The sequence below is a fragment of the Aegilops tauschii genome, chromosome 6 (assembly GCF_002575655.3).
Source record: "Aegilops tauschii subsp. strangulata cultivar AL8/78 chromosome 6, Aet v6.0, whole genome shotgun sequence".
Classification (NCBI taxonomy): domain Eukaryota; kingdom Viridiplantae; phylum Streptophyta; class Magnoliopsida; order Poales; family Poaceae; genus Aegilops; species Aegilops tauschii.
The window spans coordinates 75,963,720-75,983,597 of NC_053040.3; the positions used below are offsets into that span (position 1 = coordinate 75,963,720).

Below are 19,878 nucleotides of genomic sequence, written 5' to 3' on the forward strand. Positions count from 1 at the left end.
TTTATAATCACCCGGTTACGTTGTGACGTTTGGTAGCACACAAAGCATTCCGCCGGTATTCGGGAGTTGCATAATCTCATAGTCATAGGAACATGTATAAGTCATGAAGAAAGCAATAGCAATATACTAAACGATCAAGTGCTAAGCTAACGGAATGGGTCAAATAAATCACATCATTCTCTAATGATGTGATCCCGATGATCAAATGACAACTCATGTCTATGGCTAGGAAACTTAACCATCTTTGATCCAACGAGCTAGTTAAGTAGAGGCATAGTAGTGACACTCTGTTTGTCTATGTATTCATACATGTACTAAGTTTCCGGCTAATACAATTCTAGCATGAATAAGAAACATTTATCATGATATAAGGAAATATAAATAACAACTTTATTATTGCCTCTAGGGAATATTTCTTTCAGTCTCCCACTTGCACTAGAGTCAATAATCTTTTTCACATCGTTATGTGATTTAACACCAATAGTTCACATCGTCATGTGACCAACACCCAAAGGGTTTACTAGAGTCAATAATCTAGTTCACATCGCTATGTCATTAACACCCAAAGAGTACTAAGGTGTGATCATGTACTTTACAAATTTCTATGTCTACAATGCTCTGCACGGAGCTACTTTAGCTAATTGCTCCCACTTTCAATATGTATCCAGATTGTGACTTAAAGTTATCCAGATCGGTGTCAAAGCTTGCATCGACGTAACTCTTTACGACGAACCCTTTATCACCTCCATAACCGAGAAATATTTCCTTAGTTCTCTAAGGATAATTTTGACCGTTGTCCAGTGATCTACTCCTAGATCAAAATTGTACTCCCTTGCCAAACTCAGGGCAGAGTATACAATAGGTCTGGTACACAGCATGGCATAATTTATAGAACCTATGGCTGAGGCATAGGGAATGACTTTTATTCTCTCTCTATCTTCTACTGTGGTCGGGCTTTGAGTCTTACTCAACTTCACACCTTGCAACACAGGCAAGAACTCTTTCTTTGACTGTTCCATTTTGAACTACTTCAAAAACTTGTCAAGGTATGTACTCATTAAAAAAACTTATCAAGCGTCTTGATCTATCTCTATAGATCTTGATGCTCAATATGTAAGCAGCTTCACTGAGGTCTTTCTTTGAAAACCTCCTTTCAAACACTCCTTTATGCTTTCCAGAAAATTCTACATCATTTCCGATCGACAATATGTCATTCACATATACTTATCAGAAAGGTTGTAGTGCTCCCACTCACTTTCTTGTAAATACAGGCTTCACCGCAAGTCTGTATAAAACTATATGCTTTGATCAACTTATCGAAGCGTATATTCCAACTTCGAGATGCTTGCACCAGTCCATAGATGGATCGCTAGAGCTTGCACATTTTGTTAGCACCTTTAGGATCGACAAAACCTTCTGGTTGCATCATATACAACTTTTCTTTAATAAATCCATTAAGGAATGCAGTTTTGACATCCATTTGCGAGATTTCATAAAATGTGGCAATTGCTAACATGATTCGGACATATTTTAAGCATCGATACGAGTGAGAAAATCTCATCGTAGTCAACACCTTGAACTTGTCAAAAACCTATTGCGACAATTCAAGCTTTGTAGATAGTAACACTACTATCAGTGTCTGTCTTCCTCTTGAAGATCCATTTATTCTCAATGGCTTGCCGATCATCGGGCAAGTCCACCAAAGTCCACACTTTGTTCTCATACATGGATCCTATCTCAGATTTCATGGCCTCAAGCCATTTATCGGAATCTGGGCTCATCATCGCTTCCTCATAGTTCGTAGGTTCATCATGCTCAAGTAACTTGACCTCCAGAACAGGATTACCATACCTACTCTGGTGCGGACCTTACTCTGGTTGACCTACGAGTTTTAGTAGTAACTTGATCTAAAGTTTTATGATCATCATCATTAGCTTCCTCACTAATTTGTGTAGGAATCACTCGAACTAATTTCTTTGATGAACTATTTTCCAATTCAGGAGCAGGTACATTTACCTCATCAAGTTATACTTTCCTTGTAACACCCCAGATGTAACTTTCCATATTTGTAACTCCAACTATTGCCATTTTCGGCTATGTGTTATGATATTTCCCTTCGTGGTCGGGTTTTGTTTTCCGTTTTGCATTTTGTTCATGTCATGCATCTCATATCATGTCATCATGTGCATTGCATTTGCATACGTGTTCGTCTTTTGCATCCGAGCATTTTCCCCGTTGTCCGTTTTGCAATCCGGCACTCCCACCTCCTCCGGCGCACCCCTTTTGTTTTCATTTCGTGAGTGGTTGTTGAACGCTCTCGGAATGGATCGAGGCTTGCCAAGTGGCCTTGGTATACCACCGGTAGACCACCGGTCAAGTTTCGTTCCATTTGGAGGCCGTTTGGTGCTCCAACGGTTAACCGAGTAACCGCAAAGTCCTTTTGTGTGTTGCAGCAAAATCCCCTCCAAACAGCCCAAAAACCCCTCTACGTCTCTTCCATGCTCTAGGTCGTTCGATCACGATCGTGTGTGTGAAAACCGCACTCCATTTGGAGTCTCCTAGCTCCCTCTATCTATAAATACACCTCTCCTTCCTAAATCTCGGGCAAAAACCACCCTAACCCTAGCAAAAATCGTCCCCCGCGTCGCCGGACACGTCCGCCGCCGGCCGGACGCATCCCCGCCGCCGCGCCCGGCCAACCGCGGCGCGCCACATCAGCGCCGTACCCAGCGCCGCCCGCGGCCCGGCGAGCCCGTGGCCGGCCCCCGCGGCCCACGGCCCCCCCACCCCCCCGCGCGGCCCGCACCCGTCACCCGCTCCCGTGGCACCCCGCCGTCCTCCGCCGCCGCCTCGCTGTCCTCCCGCGCCGGCGCCGCCACGCCGCCGCCTCTCCTCCCTGCCGTCCGCCACCGCCCTGCTTCCTCGGCGTCCGCGCCCCGCCGCCTTCTCCCTCCTCTCCACGCCGGCGACCTCACCTCCATCTCTGGCGAGCAGCAACTCCGGCCGTCTCCGAGCTCGGCCCGATCCGATCTGAGCAACGACGGTTGACTTTTCCCCTCTCTCGATTTTTCTCCAAGTCCCAGATTCTTACAATACATGCTCAAGTTCATCGCATCATAACTCTCTGCATATAGCTCCTTTTTGTGCGTGTAATATATCGAAATGTTCGCCTCGAGATGCTCTTCATTTTGTTCCATTCTACCATGTTCATTTGAGTCCATCTTGATGCCCAAATCTCTGGTGCAAGAGTGCTAGTTGCTGTTAACTGCTGTTACTTATCAGAACTTGAGGATTTGTTATTTTTGTTGCATTTAATGCGTGCATCTTATGGGCATGAGCTCTACATGTGTTTTGATGTATGCCATGCCATCTTTACAGAGGGGTATTCCATGTATTTTTGTGATCTCTGTGGTGACTAGCACAAGCATGCAAACTAGGCTTCGTAATTTTTCTGATTTCAGGGACTTAGTAATTTTGCCAAGTCTGTGACTGCTGTTATTTTTTTGCCATGTATCCATGTGTCTACAGAGAGATCCATGCTCGTTTTGGAGATGTTAACTAAGGATGTTTTGTAGATATAGTTGTGATCTATCCATTCACGCCCTTGGTTGCAATTATGGAGTGACATAGCATGACTAAATCTTGCTCTACTTTTGCTATAAAATATTTCTGACAGATTGTTAACATGATATTCAATTTTGCCAAAGTTGTTGTAGTTGTTTCATACATGATATGTATTTTCTCTTGCCATGGATAGCTTCATAAACATGCCATCTTGTTGTAGGTATGCTTGTTTTGTCATGCGTTGCTTTGTGGTGAGTGCATCAAGCTCACAAAGATGCCCTCATAATGTCTGTTTCTGACATGCTCTGTTTTCTGCAAAGTCTGAAACCTGTTAACGAAACTTGCTATGATTACATGGGTGCCATCATATATTCCGTTCCTTTTTGTCTTATTGTAAGTAAGGTACTTTTGTCATATGCATTTAGTAGATTCATACGGTGCCTTGTTTTGCTATGTTAAGTTCTTGTAGCATGTTGTTTGCTTGCTCTGAACATTGCTACCTGATGCTGTTTCAGGCATGTCCAGTAATTTCACCAAGTCTGTGAACCTGATATCTTTTGCACTTTTGCCATGCTTGTTTGAACCTGTTATGTTATGATCTAGCCGTAGCTCAGTGTTCATCTTTTGTCAAGCATCTCTTGTAGATTACTGCCATATATTTGTTGCTATGTTGGGGTGCTATAGCATTGTTACTTTTTGCATTCTAAGTGCTATCCTGCTGTTAATCGCAAATTCGTGTCATTCTTGTTTTGCTTGCCATTTGCAAACCGTGCATCCGTTTCCGGTGATCTTTATATCGATTTCGACTGAAATCATCTCATCTTTCCAGTGGCATGCTTGGTTTGCCAAGTTACTTCCTTGTTCATCATTTTTCTTCCGGAGCACGCATATGCATTGCATATCATATCTTGCATATCATTCATGTATTGCATCATGTTGCTTGTGCATTTCCCGTGATTGATTGTGGTTCCGTTGCTTGTGCTCTTGTTTTGGGTAGAGCCAGGAGACGATTTCGTGAACGAGGAACCTGTTGGGTACGCTTACGAGGATCAAGCTTTCGACAACTCTGAGAACCTTGCAGGCAAGATGACCATACCCTCGAAATCACTTCTATCTTTGCTTTGCTAGTTGTTCGTTCTATTGCCATGCTGCGCTACCTACCACTTGCTATATCATGCCTCCCATATTGCCATGTCAAACCTCTAACCATCCTTTCCTAGCAAACCGGTGTTTGGCTAAGTTACCGCTTTTGCTCAGCCCTTCTTATAGCGTTGTTAGTTGCAGGTGAAGTTGAAGTTGGTTCCATGTTGGAACATGGATATGTTGGGATATCACAATATCTGTTATTTAATTAACGCATCTATAAATTTGGTAAAGGGTGGAAGGCTCGGCCTTATGCCTGGTGTTTTGTTCCACTCTTGCCGCCCTAGTTTCCATCATACCGGGATTATGTTCCTTGAGTTTTGCGTTCCTTACGCGGTTGGGTGATTTATGGGACCCCCTTGACAGTTCGCCTTGAATAAAACTCCTCCAGCAAGGCCCAACCTTGGTTTTACCATTTGCCACCTAATCCTTTTCCCCCGGGTTTTCGCGAGCCTGAGGGTCATCTTTATTTAAACCCCCAGGCCAGTGTTCCTCTGAGTGCTGGTCCAAACTAGAGGCCTTTGCAGCGCCACCTCGGGGAAACTTGAGGCCTGGTTTTAGTGGTACGGACTGCTCATCCAGTGTGCCCTGAGAACGAGATATGTGCAGCTCCTATCTGGATTTGTCGGCACATTCGGGCGGCTTTGCTGGTCTTGTTTTACCATTGTTGAAATGTCTTGTAAACCGGGATGCCGAGACTGATTGGGCCTTTCCGGGAGAAGGTTTATCCTTCGTTGACCGTGAGAGCTTATGATGGGCTAAGTTGGGACACTCCTGCAGGGTATTATCTTTTGAAAGCCGTGCCCGCGGTTATGAGGCAGATGGGAATTTGTTAATGTCCGGTTGTAGAGAACTTGTCACTTGACCCAAGTAAAATACATCAACCGTGTGTGTAGCCGTGATGGTCTCTTCTCGGCGGAGTCCGGGAAGTGAACACGGTTTGAGTTATGCATGAACGTAAGTAGTTTCAGGATCACTTCTTGATCATTTCTAGCTTCGCGACCGTTGCGTTGCTTCTCTTCTCGCTCTCATTTGCGTATGATAGCCACCATATATGCTTAGTGCCTGCTGCAGCTCCACCTTTACACTATCCTTTCCTATAAGCTTAAATAGTCTTGATCTCGCGGGTGTGAGATTGCTGAGTCCTCGTGACTCACAGATTCTACCAAAACAGTTGCAGGTGCCAACGATGCCAGTGCAGATGACGCAACCGAGCTCAAGTGGGAGTTCGATGAGGAACGGGGTCGTTACTATGTGTCTTTTCCTGATGATCAGTAGTGGAGCCCAGTTGGGACGATCGGGGATCTAGCATTTGAGGTTATCTTATTTTCATTTGGATTTGACCGTAGTCGGTCTATGTGTGGATTTTGGATGAATTATATTTATGTATTGTGTGAAGTGGCGATTGTAAGCCAACTCTCGTTATCCCATTCTTGTTCATTACATGGGATTGTGTGAAGATAACCCTTCTTGCGACAATACCATAATGCGGTTATGCCTCTTAGTCGTGCCTCGACACGTGGGAGATATAGCCGCATCGTGGGCGTTACATTCCTCCCACTCACTTGTTTCGAGAGAAACTCCTTCTCTAGAAAGGATCCATTCTTACCAACGAATATCTTGCCTTCGGATCTGTGATAGAAGGTGTACCCGACAATTTCTTTTTGGGTATCCTATGAAGACACACTTCTCCGATTTGGGTTCGAGCTTATCAGGTTGAAACTTCTTCACATAAGCATCGCAACCCCAAACTTTAAGAAATGACAGCTTAGGTTTCTTGCCAAACCATAGTTCATACGGTGTCGTCTCAACGGATTTAGATGGTGCCCTATTTAACATGAATGTAGCTGTCTCTAATGCATAACCCCAAAACGATAGTGGTAAATCGGTAAAAGACATCATAGATCGCACCATATCTAATAAAGTGCGATTATGACGTTCGAACACATCATTATGTTGTGATGTTCCAGGTGGCATGAGTTTGTGAAACTATTCCACATTGTTTTAATTGAAGGCCAAACTCGTAACTCAAATATTCATCTCCACGATCAGATCATAGAAACTTTTAGAAACTTTCAAATGTTTCAGACTTATGTTTCATATTCAATTAGATATACCCATATCTGCTCAAATCATCTGTGAAGTTAGAAAATAACGATACCCGCCGCGAGCCTCAACACTCATCGGACCGCATACATCAGTATCTATTATTTCCAATAAGTCAGTTGCTTGCTCCATTGTTCCGGAGAATGGAGTCTTAGTCATCTTGCCCTATGAGTCATGGTTCGCAAGCATCAAGTGATTCATAATCAAGTGACTCCAAAAGCCCATCAGCATGGAGTTTCTTCATGCGCTTTACACCAATATGACCTAAACGGCGGTGCCACAAATAAGTTGCACTATCATTATTAACTTCGCATCTTTTGGCTTCAATATTATGAAATATGTGTATCACTACGATCGAGATTCAATAAACCATTTATATTAAGTGTATGACCATAGAAGGTTTTATTCATGTACACAGAACAACAATTATTCTTTGACTTAAATGAATAACCATATTGCAATAAACATGATCCAATCATATTCATGCTCAACGCAAACACCAAATAACATTTATTCTAGGTTCAACACTAATCCCGAAGGTAAAAGGAGTGTGCGATGGTGATCTTATCAACCTTGGAATTACTTCCAACAAACATCGTCACCTCGTCCTCAACTAGTCTCTTGTTTATTTTGCAACTCCTGTTTCGAGTTACTACTCTTAGCAACTGAACCAGTATCAAATACCGAGGGGTTGCTATAAACCCTAGTAAAGTACACATCAATAACATGTACATCAAATATACCTTCGTTCATTTTGCCATCCTTCTTATCCGCCACATATCTAGGTGTCGGAGTAATGGGCCACGGGTAGCCTAACCCGAGTCCCTGAACCTTTCAAGACATTGGGCCGACTTCGCCCCACAAGCATCCAGGATGAAGCGCCGCCTTCTGGTAGCCGGCTAGCTCGAGTGGCCGGCTGCCGGAAGGCGGCCAAGCTCCAGAAGACAGCATCAAGACGGGCCGACTCCTAGCAGGCGGCCTCCAGAGAGGCCGGCTCCTAGCAGGCGGCCCACGACGCCCTCAAAGTCTGCACCCCCATCAAGAAGACAAGACAGGATGTGGCTATAGTGTAGCCCATCACCCCTACGCCCAGGGCAATGCGCGGCCACAGTGCCCCGTACAGGCGGAGATCTCCGCACGGCGCGGCACTGTTGCCCCTCCACCCTTGACGTCACTCCTGTCAGGCGGATCCCTGCTCCCACGACGGCCTGTCGATACGGCCTGCAGGCGACGGGCCCTACCAGGCAGCGAGAGCCCGGAAGACGGCGGAAGCCCGACCAGTCGAACCCAAGGGAGGTCGGGCTCTAGAAGGCGGCCCACTCCACCCTCGGGGTCCGTGCACCATTAACCAGATGAGACATGGTGTGGCTACAGTGATCTCCCACCAGGCGGCGGGGCTGTAGCCACGCTCCCCTGACCAAGCCTGCGTCATTAGAATTGCGGCTACTGTAATCAGTCGCCGACCCGACCCGTAAGCGGCGGAGGCGGCCTGTCGGCTCCGTACCAGACCAGTCGGCGGGGCCCACCAGGTGGCGGGCCCCAGCGGCTGGCGGAGAAGCCGGCGACCAGAGACACTGACAGCCGGGTCCTACACCCGGCCAGATTACCATTGTACCCCAGGGGGTAGGCCTATAAAAACCCCCCAGGGCACCCATGCAAAGGGTTCCCAACCTGTTAGAACTAGACCAACACATGGAGGGAGGAGAGAGCAAGCCTTGCCTCCTTCTACCTCTAGCATACAGCTCGAGGAGCACCATTGTACTCACTAGTGCCTTAGTGATCATGCGGAGACCCCGCAGACCAGGACTAGGGGTGTTATCTCCTAGGAGAGCCCCGAACCTGGGTAAAGTGCGCCGGCGTTCGTGTCTATGCCTCATCCCGCTTCCAGGCACCGGCGACGTTCTACTCGCTCCCACCATGATAAGCCATCCTTTGCCATATGTCGCACCCAACCCCCGACACTAGGGGCAGTTCCACTTCCAGTGACCATTTCCTTTGCAGTAGAAGCACTCAGTTTCAGGCTTGAGTCTAGCTTTGGGTTTCTTCATGGGAGTGACAACTTGTTTGTCATTCTTCTTGAAGTTCCCTTTCTATTTTTTTGCCCTTTTCTTGAAACAGTGGTCTTGTTAACCATCAACACTTGATGCTCTTTCTTGATTTCTACTTTCGCCGATTTTAGCATCACGAAGAGCTTGGGAATTGTTTTCGTTATCCCTTGCATATTATAGTTCATCACGAAGTTCTAGTAACTTGGTGATAGTGACTAGAGAACTTTGTTAATTACTATCTTATCTCAAAGATTAACTCCCACTTGATTCAAGCAATTGTAGTACCCAGACAACCTGAGCACATGCTCACTGGTTGAGCTATTCTCCTCCATCTTGTAGGAAAAGCATTGTCAGAGGTCTCATACCTCTTGACACGGGCATGAGTATGAAATACCAATTTCAACTCATGGAACATCTTATATGATTCGTGGCGTTCAAAAACATTTTTGAAGTCCCGGTTCTAAGCCGTAAAGCATGGTGCACTAAACTATTAGGTAGTCATCATACCGAGCTTTTCCCAAACATTCATAACGTATGCATCTGCTCCTGTAATAGGTCTGTCACCTAGCGGTGCATCAAGGACATAATTCTTCTGTGCAGCAATGAGGAAAACCCTCAGATCACGGAGCTAGTCCGCATCATTGCTACTAACATCTGTCAACATATTTTTTCTCTAGGAAGATATCAAAAAATAAACGGGAAGCTACATCGCGAGCTATTGATCTACAACATAGTTATGCAAAAACTATCAGGACTAAGTTCATGATAAATTAAAGTTCAATTAATCATATTACTTAAGAACTCCCACTTAGATAGACATCCCTCTAATCTTCTAAGTGATCACGTGATCCAAATCAACTAAACCATGTCTGATCATCACGTGAGATGGAGTAGTTTTCAATGGTGAACATCACTATGTTGATCATATCTACTATATGATTCACGCTCGACCTTTCGGTCTCAGTGTTCCGAGGCCATATCTGCATATGCTAGGCTTGTCAAGTTTAACCCGAGTATTCTGCGTGTGCAAAACTGGTTTGCACCCGTTGTATGTGAACATAGAGCTTATCACACCCAATCATCACGTGGTGTCTCGGCACGACGAACTGTCACAACGGTGCATACTCTGGGAGAACACTTATACCTTGAAATTTAGTGAAGATCATCTTATAATGCTACCGCCGAACTAAGCAAAATAAGATACATAAAAGGATAAACATCACATGCAATCAAATAAGTGATATGATATGGCCATCATCATCTTGTGCCTTTGATCTCCATCTCCAAAGCACCGTCATGATCACCATCGTCACCGGCTTGACACCTTGATCTCCATCGAAGCATCGTTGTCGTCTCGCCAACTATTGCTTCTACGACTATCGTTACCAATTAGTGATAAAGTAAAGCAATTACATGGTGATTGCATTTCATACAATAAAGCGACAACCATATGGCTCCTGCCAGTTGCCGATAACTGTTACAAAACATGATCATCTCATACAACAAATTATATATCATCATGTCTTGACCATATCACATCACAGCAAGCCCTGCAAAAACAAGTTAGACGTCCTCTACTTTGTTGTTGCAAGTTTTACGTGGCTGCTACGGGCTGAGCAAGAACCGTTCTTACCTACGCATCAAAACCACAACGATTTTTCGTCAAGTGTGCTGTTTTGACCTTCAACAAGGAGCGGGCATAGTCACACTCGATTCAACTAAAGTTGGAGAAACTGACACCCGCCAGCCACCTGTGTGCAAAGCACGTCGGTAGAACCAATCTCGCGTAAGCTTACGCATAATGTCGGTCCAGGCCGCTTCATCCAACAATACCACCGAATCAAAGTATGACATGCTGGTAAGAAGTATGACTATTATCGCCCACAACTCTTTGTGTTCTACTCGTGCATATAACATCTACGCATAGACCTGGCTCTGATACCACTGTTGGGAAACGTAGTAATTTCAAAAAAATCCTACGCACACGCAAGATCCATCTAGGTGATGTATAGCAACGAGAGGGGAGAGTGTTATCCACGTACCCTCATAGACCGAAAGCGGAAGCGTTATGACAACGCGGTTGATGTAGTCGTACGTCTTCACGATCCGACCGATCCTAGTACCGAAAGTACGGCACCTCCGCGATCTGCACACATTCAGCTCGGTGATGTCCCACGAACTCTAGATCCAGCTGAGTGTCGAGGGAGTGCTTCGTCAGCACGAGGGCATGATGACGGTGATGATGAAGTTACCGACGCAGGGCTTCACCTAAGCACTACAACGATATAACCGAGGTGGAAATCTGTGGAGGGGGGCACCGCACAAGGCTAAACAATCAACTTGTGTGTCTATGGGGTGGCCCCTCCCCCGTATATAAAGGAGTGGAGGAGGGGAGGGGCCGGCCCTCTCTATGGCGCGCCCTAGGGGAGTCCTACTCCCACCGCGAGTAGGATCCCCCCTTCCTTAGTTGGAGTAGGAGAGGAAGGAAGGAGGAGAGAGGGAGGAAGGAAAGGGGGGCAGGCCCCCCACCCAATTCGGATTGGGCTTGGGGGGGCGCCCCCTCCTTGGCCGCCACCTCCTCTCTCCCACTAAGGCCCAATAAGGCCCATATACTCCCGGGGGGTTCCGGTAACCTCCCGGTACTCCGGTAAATGCCCGAACTCACCCGGAACCATTCCAATGTCCAAACATAGCCATCCAATATATCGATATTTATGTCTCGACCATTTCGAGACTCCTCGTCATGTCCGTGATCACATCCGAGACTCCGAACAACCTTCGGTACATCAAAACACATAAACTCATAATACCGATCGTCACCGAACGTTAAGCGTGCGGACCCTACGGGTTCGAGAACTATGTAGACATGACCGAGACTCATCTCCGGTCAATAACCAATAGCGGAACCTGGATGCTCATATTGGTTCCTACATATTCTACAAAGATCTTTATCGGTCAAACCGCATAACAACATACGTTGTTCCCTTTGTCATCGGTATGTTACTTGCCCGAGATTCGATCGTCGGTATCTCAATACCTAGTTCAATATCGTTATCGGCAGGTCTCTTTTCTCGTTCCGTAATGCATCATCCCGCAACTAACTCATTAGTCACATTGGTTGCAAGGCTTATAGTGATGTGCATTACCGAGAGGGCCCAGAGATACCTCTCCATAACACGGAGTGACAAATCCTAATCTCGATCTATGCCAACCCAACAAACACCATCGGAGACACCTGTAGAGCATCTTTATAATCACCCAGGTACGTTGTGACGTTTGATAGCACACTAAGTGTTCCTCCGGTATTCGGGAGTTTCATAATCTCATAGTCAGAGGAACATGTATAAGTCATGAAGAAACCAATAGCCATAAACTAAACGATCATTGTGCTAAGCTAACGAATGTGTCTTGTCCATCACATCATTCTCTAATGATGTGATCCCGTTGATCAAATGACAACACATGTCTATGGCTACGAAACTTAACCATCTTTGATTAACGAGCTAGTCAAGTAGAGGCGTACTAGGGACACTCTGTTTTTGTCTATGCATTCACACATGTACTAAGTTTCCGGTTAATACAATTCTAGCATGAATAATAAACATTTATCATGATATAAGGAAATAAATAATAACTTTATTATTGCCTCTAGGGCATATTTCCTTCATCCTCCTCCCCCCTCCTTTATATACGTGGGAGGGGGGCACCCCAAAGGCACACCAAAGTTACTCTTAGCCGTGTGCGGTGCCCCCCTCCACAGTTACACACCTCGGTCATATCGTCGTAGTTCTTAGGAGAAGCCCTGCGCCGGTAACTTCATCATCACCATCGCCACGCCGTCGTGTTGATGAAACTCTCCCTCGTCCTCAACTAGATCAAGAGCTCGAGGGACGTCATCGAGCTCAACGTGTGCTGAACGCGGAGGTGCCGTACGTTCGGTGCTAGGATCGGTTAGATCGCGAAGACGTTCGACTACATCAACCGCGTTACTAAACGCTTCCACTTTCGGTCTACAAGGGTACGTGGACACACTCTCCCCGCTCGTTGCTATGCTTCTCCTAGATAGATCTTGCGTGATCGTAGGAAATTTTTTGAAATACTACGTTCCCCAACAGAATTTGTCTCACCACTTGCACCTGCTGGACATCCCCTTAGATCAACAAGATCGTGTCGTCCGCATACTGTAGGACAGGGAATAGGTCAGCCACACCAAGAGGATGCTTGAGATTCCCTGCTCTATATTCTTGGTTGCAAAGCTGCTGCAGAACTTCTACCGCCAGGATAAACAGGTAGGGGGACAGAGCGTCGCCTTCCCGCAGCCCGCTCTTGGACAGGATTTTGCTCCCAAGGTGTCCATTGATCATAACCTTGGAAGAGCTGGACTCTAGAATGTTAGTGATCCACCTGATCCATCTATTGCCGAAGCCCCTCGTTGCAAGGATTTTCCGAAGGGCCTCCCAACTAACACTGTCGAAGGCCTTATGAAAGTCCAGCTTCAAAACAAGCATGGGCTTCTTCCTCTTCTTTGCTTGCTGTACTAACTCAACCGCCAAAACATAGTTCTCAAGAATGCATCTGCCCGGAAGAAAGCCAAACTGTAGAGGGTGAACCAGGTGTGGTATTTGTCGCTTAAGCCGTATAGCAAGTACCTGAGTGGCCAGCTTGGGTATGCTATGCACCAGCGAAATGGGCCTGAAATCCTTGATATCCGTAGGATTGTCCTTTTTTGGGATCAGTACGATGTGCGCAGTGTTGATATTCTGAAGGGGACAACTGTGTTCATAGAACTCTTGAAAGAAGTGCATCAAGTCCACCTTCAACATTTCCTAGAAGTGCTTGTAGAATTCATTAGTGTACCCGTCCGGTCCTGGGCTCCTATTATTAGGGCTCTTTTGGATCACCGATGCCACCTCGCCCCATGTGAAAGGCTCCTCTAGTGAGCTGAGGGAAGAATGTTTGTACAGCAGAGGTAGATCAAAAGTGGGCAGACAAGGAGAGTGCTTCCCAAAAATACCAGTGTAAAAATTTGTGGCAATCCGAAGCTTGTCCTGTTCCCCGAAATACTCCACCCCGTCTTTTATTAAGAGTTTGATCCTGTTCTTCCTATGTTGATAGTTTGCTGCGGCATGGAAATATTTTGTATTCTCATCTTCGAGTGTACAGCCTCTTATTTTGGCCCGACGCCTCCAAATACTGGTTTGCCAAAGAATCAGCTTTCGTGCTTTCTCATTCACATGCTTTCTCAGAGAGAACTCAAGTTGCGACAAGCTTCTCCTTTCCTCTACAACATCCATGTACTGAACAACGTGCTTACAGTTTTCCAGAGTGAGACAAAGTGGGGTTTGGTTACGCCCCCACCTCCTAAGGGCAGCTTTGGTTCTTCTTAGCTTGAAACTGAGTAAGGATGTTGCAGTAGCAAACGGCCTGGTACCCTTGCTCCAGTTGTTGGCGATCAGGTCTGTGGTTTCCGGAAGCTGTAGACGGTGGTTCTCGAAACAGAAAAACGAGCTCCTAGGTGTATCCGTCGAGCATTCCACACACATCAAAACGTGATCCGATGTTGTTGCTGTCAGGGCAAAAGCTATGGTGTTCAGAAAGCCAAGGTTCCAATCCGCATTCACCAGAATTCTATCAAGCTTGACCAGAGTTGGTTGAGCCCTCTTGTTCGACCATGTGAAAAAACTGTTAGCCACTTCTATATCGTCGAGGGCGTTTCCCTTGATCCATGCATTAAACTGATTCATCATCACCCAGTTCCTCCTTTCCTGGGACTTTTCATGCACGAATCTGTACATGTTAAAGTCGCCAAGCATGATCCAGGGCCCATTTACTAACGATGCAACTTGATCCATGATTGTAAAGAACTCAGCCCGCTCTTCCTCTTGACACGGTGCATAAACGGTGGATAGTATAAAGTTGTCATTGTTGCTTCTGGATTGAAAATGTGCAGTGATGCAAAACCTGTGTCTGCTAATCTTGCTGGCACTGAAAGCATTCTCATACCAAGCAACCAACAGGCCTCCTGATGCTCCACAAGACGGCATGTAGATGAAGGATTTGTGACTGGAGGGTAGGAAAGAGGCTGCCTTCATCGCGTCAATAACCTGCAATTTAGTCTCCTGCAGGCAGAGGACATTCGATCGACTGGACAGGAGTGCTCCTTGCCTTAACGTTGCATGTTGTCTTGCTCACCAAGATCCAATTGTAAGACCTCAATTGAATGGGGGGGGGTCTAAAATTAAGGAGCATAGTGTATTATATAATTGTTCAATATGATAGGAGATGTTCTGGGTGAAACGTTAAATGTATAGCTAAGATTAAGGATCATTAGGTGGGTCTGGTTCTTCACCCTGCAGAAGATGGACTGACCCACCTCCAATATGCGGATGATATAGGAAAGACAAAGACCTAGAATCCATAGTCACGGTATGGCTCCTGCTCTACTACTTTCAGGCTATGTAAGGGTTGAATATTAACTATCAGAAAAAAGTGAGGCTTATATGGCGGCAATGAGGGAGAACAACATAGAGTTGCAAATCTTTTTAATTGTGAAGTTGTGTTTACCCAATGCAATGCCTTGGTATCCGAATTTTTAATAAGAAGCTGGTGGCAGCCGACTCTAGTGGATTACTGACGAAGAGGAAAAGACTGGACAATTGTGAAGAGTGCTACCCTCTCTTATGTTGGCCGTAGGGTGTGGATTCATTCATGCTTGGAAAACATGCCCAACCATATATGTGACTACAAAATGGATATGTATCACGTTGCTTTTTGTGTACAGAATTCAAACCGAGATGCTATTTTCTGAAACATTTTGTATTGGTAAAGCACTACTGATCTGCATGCCTGATTTGTTTCACTATTTTTTGCGATTCTAAAAAAATAATTTTGGCTTATCATGTGCCATGGTCCTGGGAGGCAAAAATCCTAGGGCAGGCAAACTAACGCCCACACGTGTGGGCGTTTGCACATCGCCCACACGCCTTCATCACCACTCATTTTGCCACGTATGAATAGATGACATCAGCAGAATTTTTTTTGGTTTTCGACTTAAAAATGTTTTATCTCCTAATTAAAAAATTGAATTAAAAATTCGTTTTCATCATTAAATCCGTCTCGACGAGATCTTGAAAACTAGACCCCATGTTGATATGTTTTGACGAAAAAAAATTGCCCAAAAGTTGCCATGATGTTTACACTGTAGTTGCTATAGTGCTTAAACTAAAGTTGCCATGTGGCAATTTTAGTTTGTAGAGCATGGCAATTTTAGTTTTTTGATGATGGCAATTCCAGTACTTTGACCATGAAAATATTTTTTTTGTATAAACCATGGCAATTTTAAGTACATGTATCATGGCAATTTTAGTTTATGGTGCATGGCAAGTCTAGTTTCTTAATTCCCGTTTTATAATATGTCAAAATTTACTTTTAAATATAGAAGAAAATAGCTGAAACATATCATGGCAACTTCAGTGTAAACATCATGGCAATTCATGTGCAATAGACATGGCAACTTTTAACACTCAAAAAAGTTTCATCAAAATATATTGATATGAGATCTAGTTTCGAAGATCTCGTTGCGAGGGATTTAATGGTGAAAACGGATCTTCAATCAGATTTTTCATTTAAGAGATAAAACATTTTAAAAACTAAAAATCCAAAAAAATCCCATATGCATGCATGAGGTGATGTGGCGCAGTCTATGTGTTATAGGGCGTGTGGATGGGTTTGGCTCCCATCACACGTGTGGGCGTTAGCGTTGTCCAATAAAAAAGAACATGGAAGCAAAAAATAGAAACAAAACTAACATATGCATCGCGAATCTAACAAACAACGAACAGGGAAAGTCGAAGAGAGGGTTTGGGATGTTTTCCTGGTGGAACCAATGGAAAGGAATGTGCGGGAGATAAAAACGGGGCAGCGATCGAGGAGCCTCCGCTTGCAATCGATCAACCGAGTCACGTGCTAAGACCCTAGTCTCTTTGAGCGGAAGGAGATGAGTACCCAACAGGCTTGTGCTGCCGAAGGCCAAGCGATCTTCTCAAATGGTGTACTCAATTCTGATTTTTCATTCACTTATCATACTCTTGATATGCAAACAGAAACGCGATCCCCTCTAAATTTCTGGAAGCCTGTAATTAGCACACAGCTATGTTATATGCCTTCAGTGGCTCAAGTTTCAGTTGTACCTCAACTTCCATGAGATGAGTACACTGCATTTGTAATCTTCGAATCTAAAAACTCAAATTATGCTAGTAACTAGTTGTAACTTACATTTTCAGAAGCAATGAAAAGACATCCCCAAATAGAATCAATATCAACAAAACAAGCATGCCGCCTTTGTAGTACAGGTCCATGTGAAACATTGACCATTACTACACTGATCGATCGACGCCTTCAAGATCGATTGCAAGCAGAGACATGTATATCGACCAAAATTGCCAAACAAAAATAGCAGGCAGATATACATGTCCTAAAAATCCCTTGCATAGCAAAAAGGGTTCATGGCATTTCTTAGAGTAGAAACAATAAAACCAAACAGCAAAAACAGGGAACCTTGGGGGCGATTTGTACGGATTATAAAACAGCTATAGAGTAGAAATTACGCAACAAGAATTATAGTACACAAGTACTGCCTACTATTAAAGTTTCATTCACCAAATGCCGTCCAAAGATCATCATTAGAGTGCCATAGAAAAAAATCATAGCAGTAAAGGTAAAAGGCAATAGAAAGTCCATACAAGTAAATCTAGGTCAGATGATGCACAACCTTGTCCAATGATGCACACTGAACAACTTAATGGCTTCAGCAGCAAATTCATACTGAAAATTCTGGAGACCACTTCATCAATAGACGCCAATACCAATTGTCTTCATAAGGGCATCTAAGAAGTTGCTGGAGTAGTGAACCGACTTGGCAACACCCTGCGCCCCTTGCAAAGAGACCTTACTACAACACTCGATAACCAAAGACTCTAACTTACGTGCATGTCTCAGTTCAGACACTCCAACATCAGTCACCTCATGACACAACCGAAGTGTGAGATTACTCAAGCGTGGGGTCTATCCAATGAAGCACATCCCAGCATCAGTTACCGCTTCACACAATATAAGCTCGAGTATCTCCAGGTATGGTGAGGATGAAAGGGCCTTCATCCCCTCGTCATCAAAGAAGTTGGCAGTATTTAGCACGAGAACACGAATCGGGCAGGACTGAATGAGCACCAGAAAACCTTGTTGTGTGAATCCTATTTCTGATGGCCAGTCAGCAGCACATCCTGTAAAGCTGAGGTCTACGATCTGAAGCATTGGACAGTTGAGGGCTAGAGCATAAAGGTTGTTATCAGTAAATGACGTCCTGGTATCACAATAGCTGATATCACTAGAGTACCTCTGCAGGTTGAGCCAAAGTGAGATGCTTTTAAGGTTGCTGCAGCTCCGAGATAAGGCAATCATGTCATTGTCATTTAGGGCTTGAACATACTCAAGGCAAAGCTTCTCCAATGCTTTACACTTCCCTAGTACAGCACGAAGTCCTACTTCTGGCCAAGTTTTAATATGCGCCAACCTTAAATCCTTCAAACTCTCACAGCAGAAATCATATATATCCATGCTGTGAGCATCGTACGAGGAGTCATAAACCACATCACCTGGAACACAATCATATATTCCTCTTTTCCTCTCAAACTCAAACTTCTGGAGCTTCATCCATCCTGAACCAAACTTTAGGAAGTCATGATGATTGATGCCTTTGCAATTCTTCACTACAAGCTCTTCCAACGATCCATCCCTACCAAGGTATTCCAGCCACTCTACATTATCGATTTTCTCGCAATCAATAAGGTGAAGGGCAGATAGACTTGTGCAACCAACTGCAACCGAGAGATGCCCATATGACGTTATTTTTGGTGCGGAGTTCAGCCTGAGAGAAACCAATTTCTTGCAATGCACTAAACAACCAAGCCCAGAGTCATCGATGTATGAGCAGAAGCTTAAGGTGAGATCAATCAGCGAGGAACAGTGAGATGAAAATACAAAAAGGCCTTTGTTGTCCAACTGATTTCCATGTTCAAGTATCCAACCAGAGTAATCAATTTCCAATTTCTGCAAATTTGTGAACCTGGGGCACAGTGATGTTAGTGCTTCTGTAGCAGTGCAAAGACCGGAACCAACACGGATAGCACCCCTTTGATTCCCCTCTATCTTGTAGAGCTGCTTTGAGACAAGGGAAAGAGAATTCAGATCACTTGTCCTGGTGATCCTCTTGTGAATCTCCGTCACGAGAGCCTCCGGTAGGTCCTCCATCGAACAAATTCAGCTGTAGCAATCAGGTAATATATATCAAGGTTCAGAAAACAAGCGAAGAGCTGGAGTAAAACTTATGACATATCAGAATAATGCATGTGAAGATGGAGATGGCACTGGTGACGGACACTCATTAAGAAGAATATACTGATGAAGTTTGAGCATTTTCTCTTGTGTGTTCTTCGTAACCATGGAGATTAATTAAAGTAGTCGCTAGCTAGCACCTTATCTGTCTCTAGATTGTTAGAAAGAAAAAATGACACTACATGCCACATCATTAATTTAAACTAGCACCATAAGTAGTAGAGCCTGAATAATGAACTAGCTGTAAGAGAATACAAAGAAATGAGCTAGGATCGATGCAAGCAATTCCGCAAGAAGATCACGTGCTGAATCTGAACCGACTTGTTTGGAGTGGAGGCAACTAATTAATAACATCAAAACCAGAGCATGCAAATTACTAGTTGTAGCTCTTGCTTGGGCAAGAAAGAAAGCAGGGAGATCATTTTGCCACAGCCGATGAGTTCACAGGGTGCAGTTATTATTAATAGATAATCTGTTCAACTAGAAATACTAGTATTTGTTGCAACCCTAGGCTAGTACTTAGTTGCAAAAAGCTTATTTTCTACTCCTACCTAGGAGAATGGATTTGCAACATTAACTAACTTTATTATGGATGCTACTACCGGTCGAGTTTCCCCTATCAATATCA

At 44.6% G+C, this 19,878-nt stretch overlaps 1 protein-coding gene across 1 annotated transcript; it reads right to left on the reverse strand.

Annotated features, from left to right (window-relative positions):
- Positions 1 to 16,981: 16,981 nt before the first annotated feature.
- Positions 16,982 to 19,661, reverse strand: LOC109779433 (F-box/LRR-repeat protein 14-like). Its single transcript, XM_045230521.2, has one exon. The coding sequence runs from the start codon at positions 19,164 to 19,166 to the stop codon at positions 17,925 to 17,927; it is 1,242 nt and encodes a 413-aa protein (XP_045086456.1). The 5' UTR covers positions 19,167 to 19,661; the 3' UTR covers positions 16,982 to 17,924.
- Between the last annotated feature and the right edge of the window lie 217 nt (positions 19,662 to 19,878).

Bases quoted from the DNA above. Each gene is read 5' to 3' on its own strand.
- LOC109779433 (XM_045230521.2), bottom strand. From the start codon at position 19,166: ATGGAGGACCTACCGGAGGCTCTCGTGACGGAGATTCACAAGAGGATC.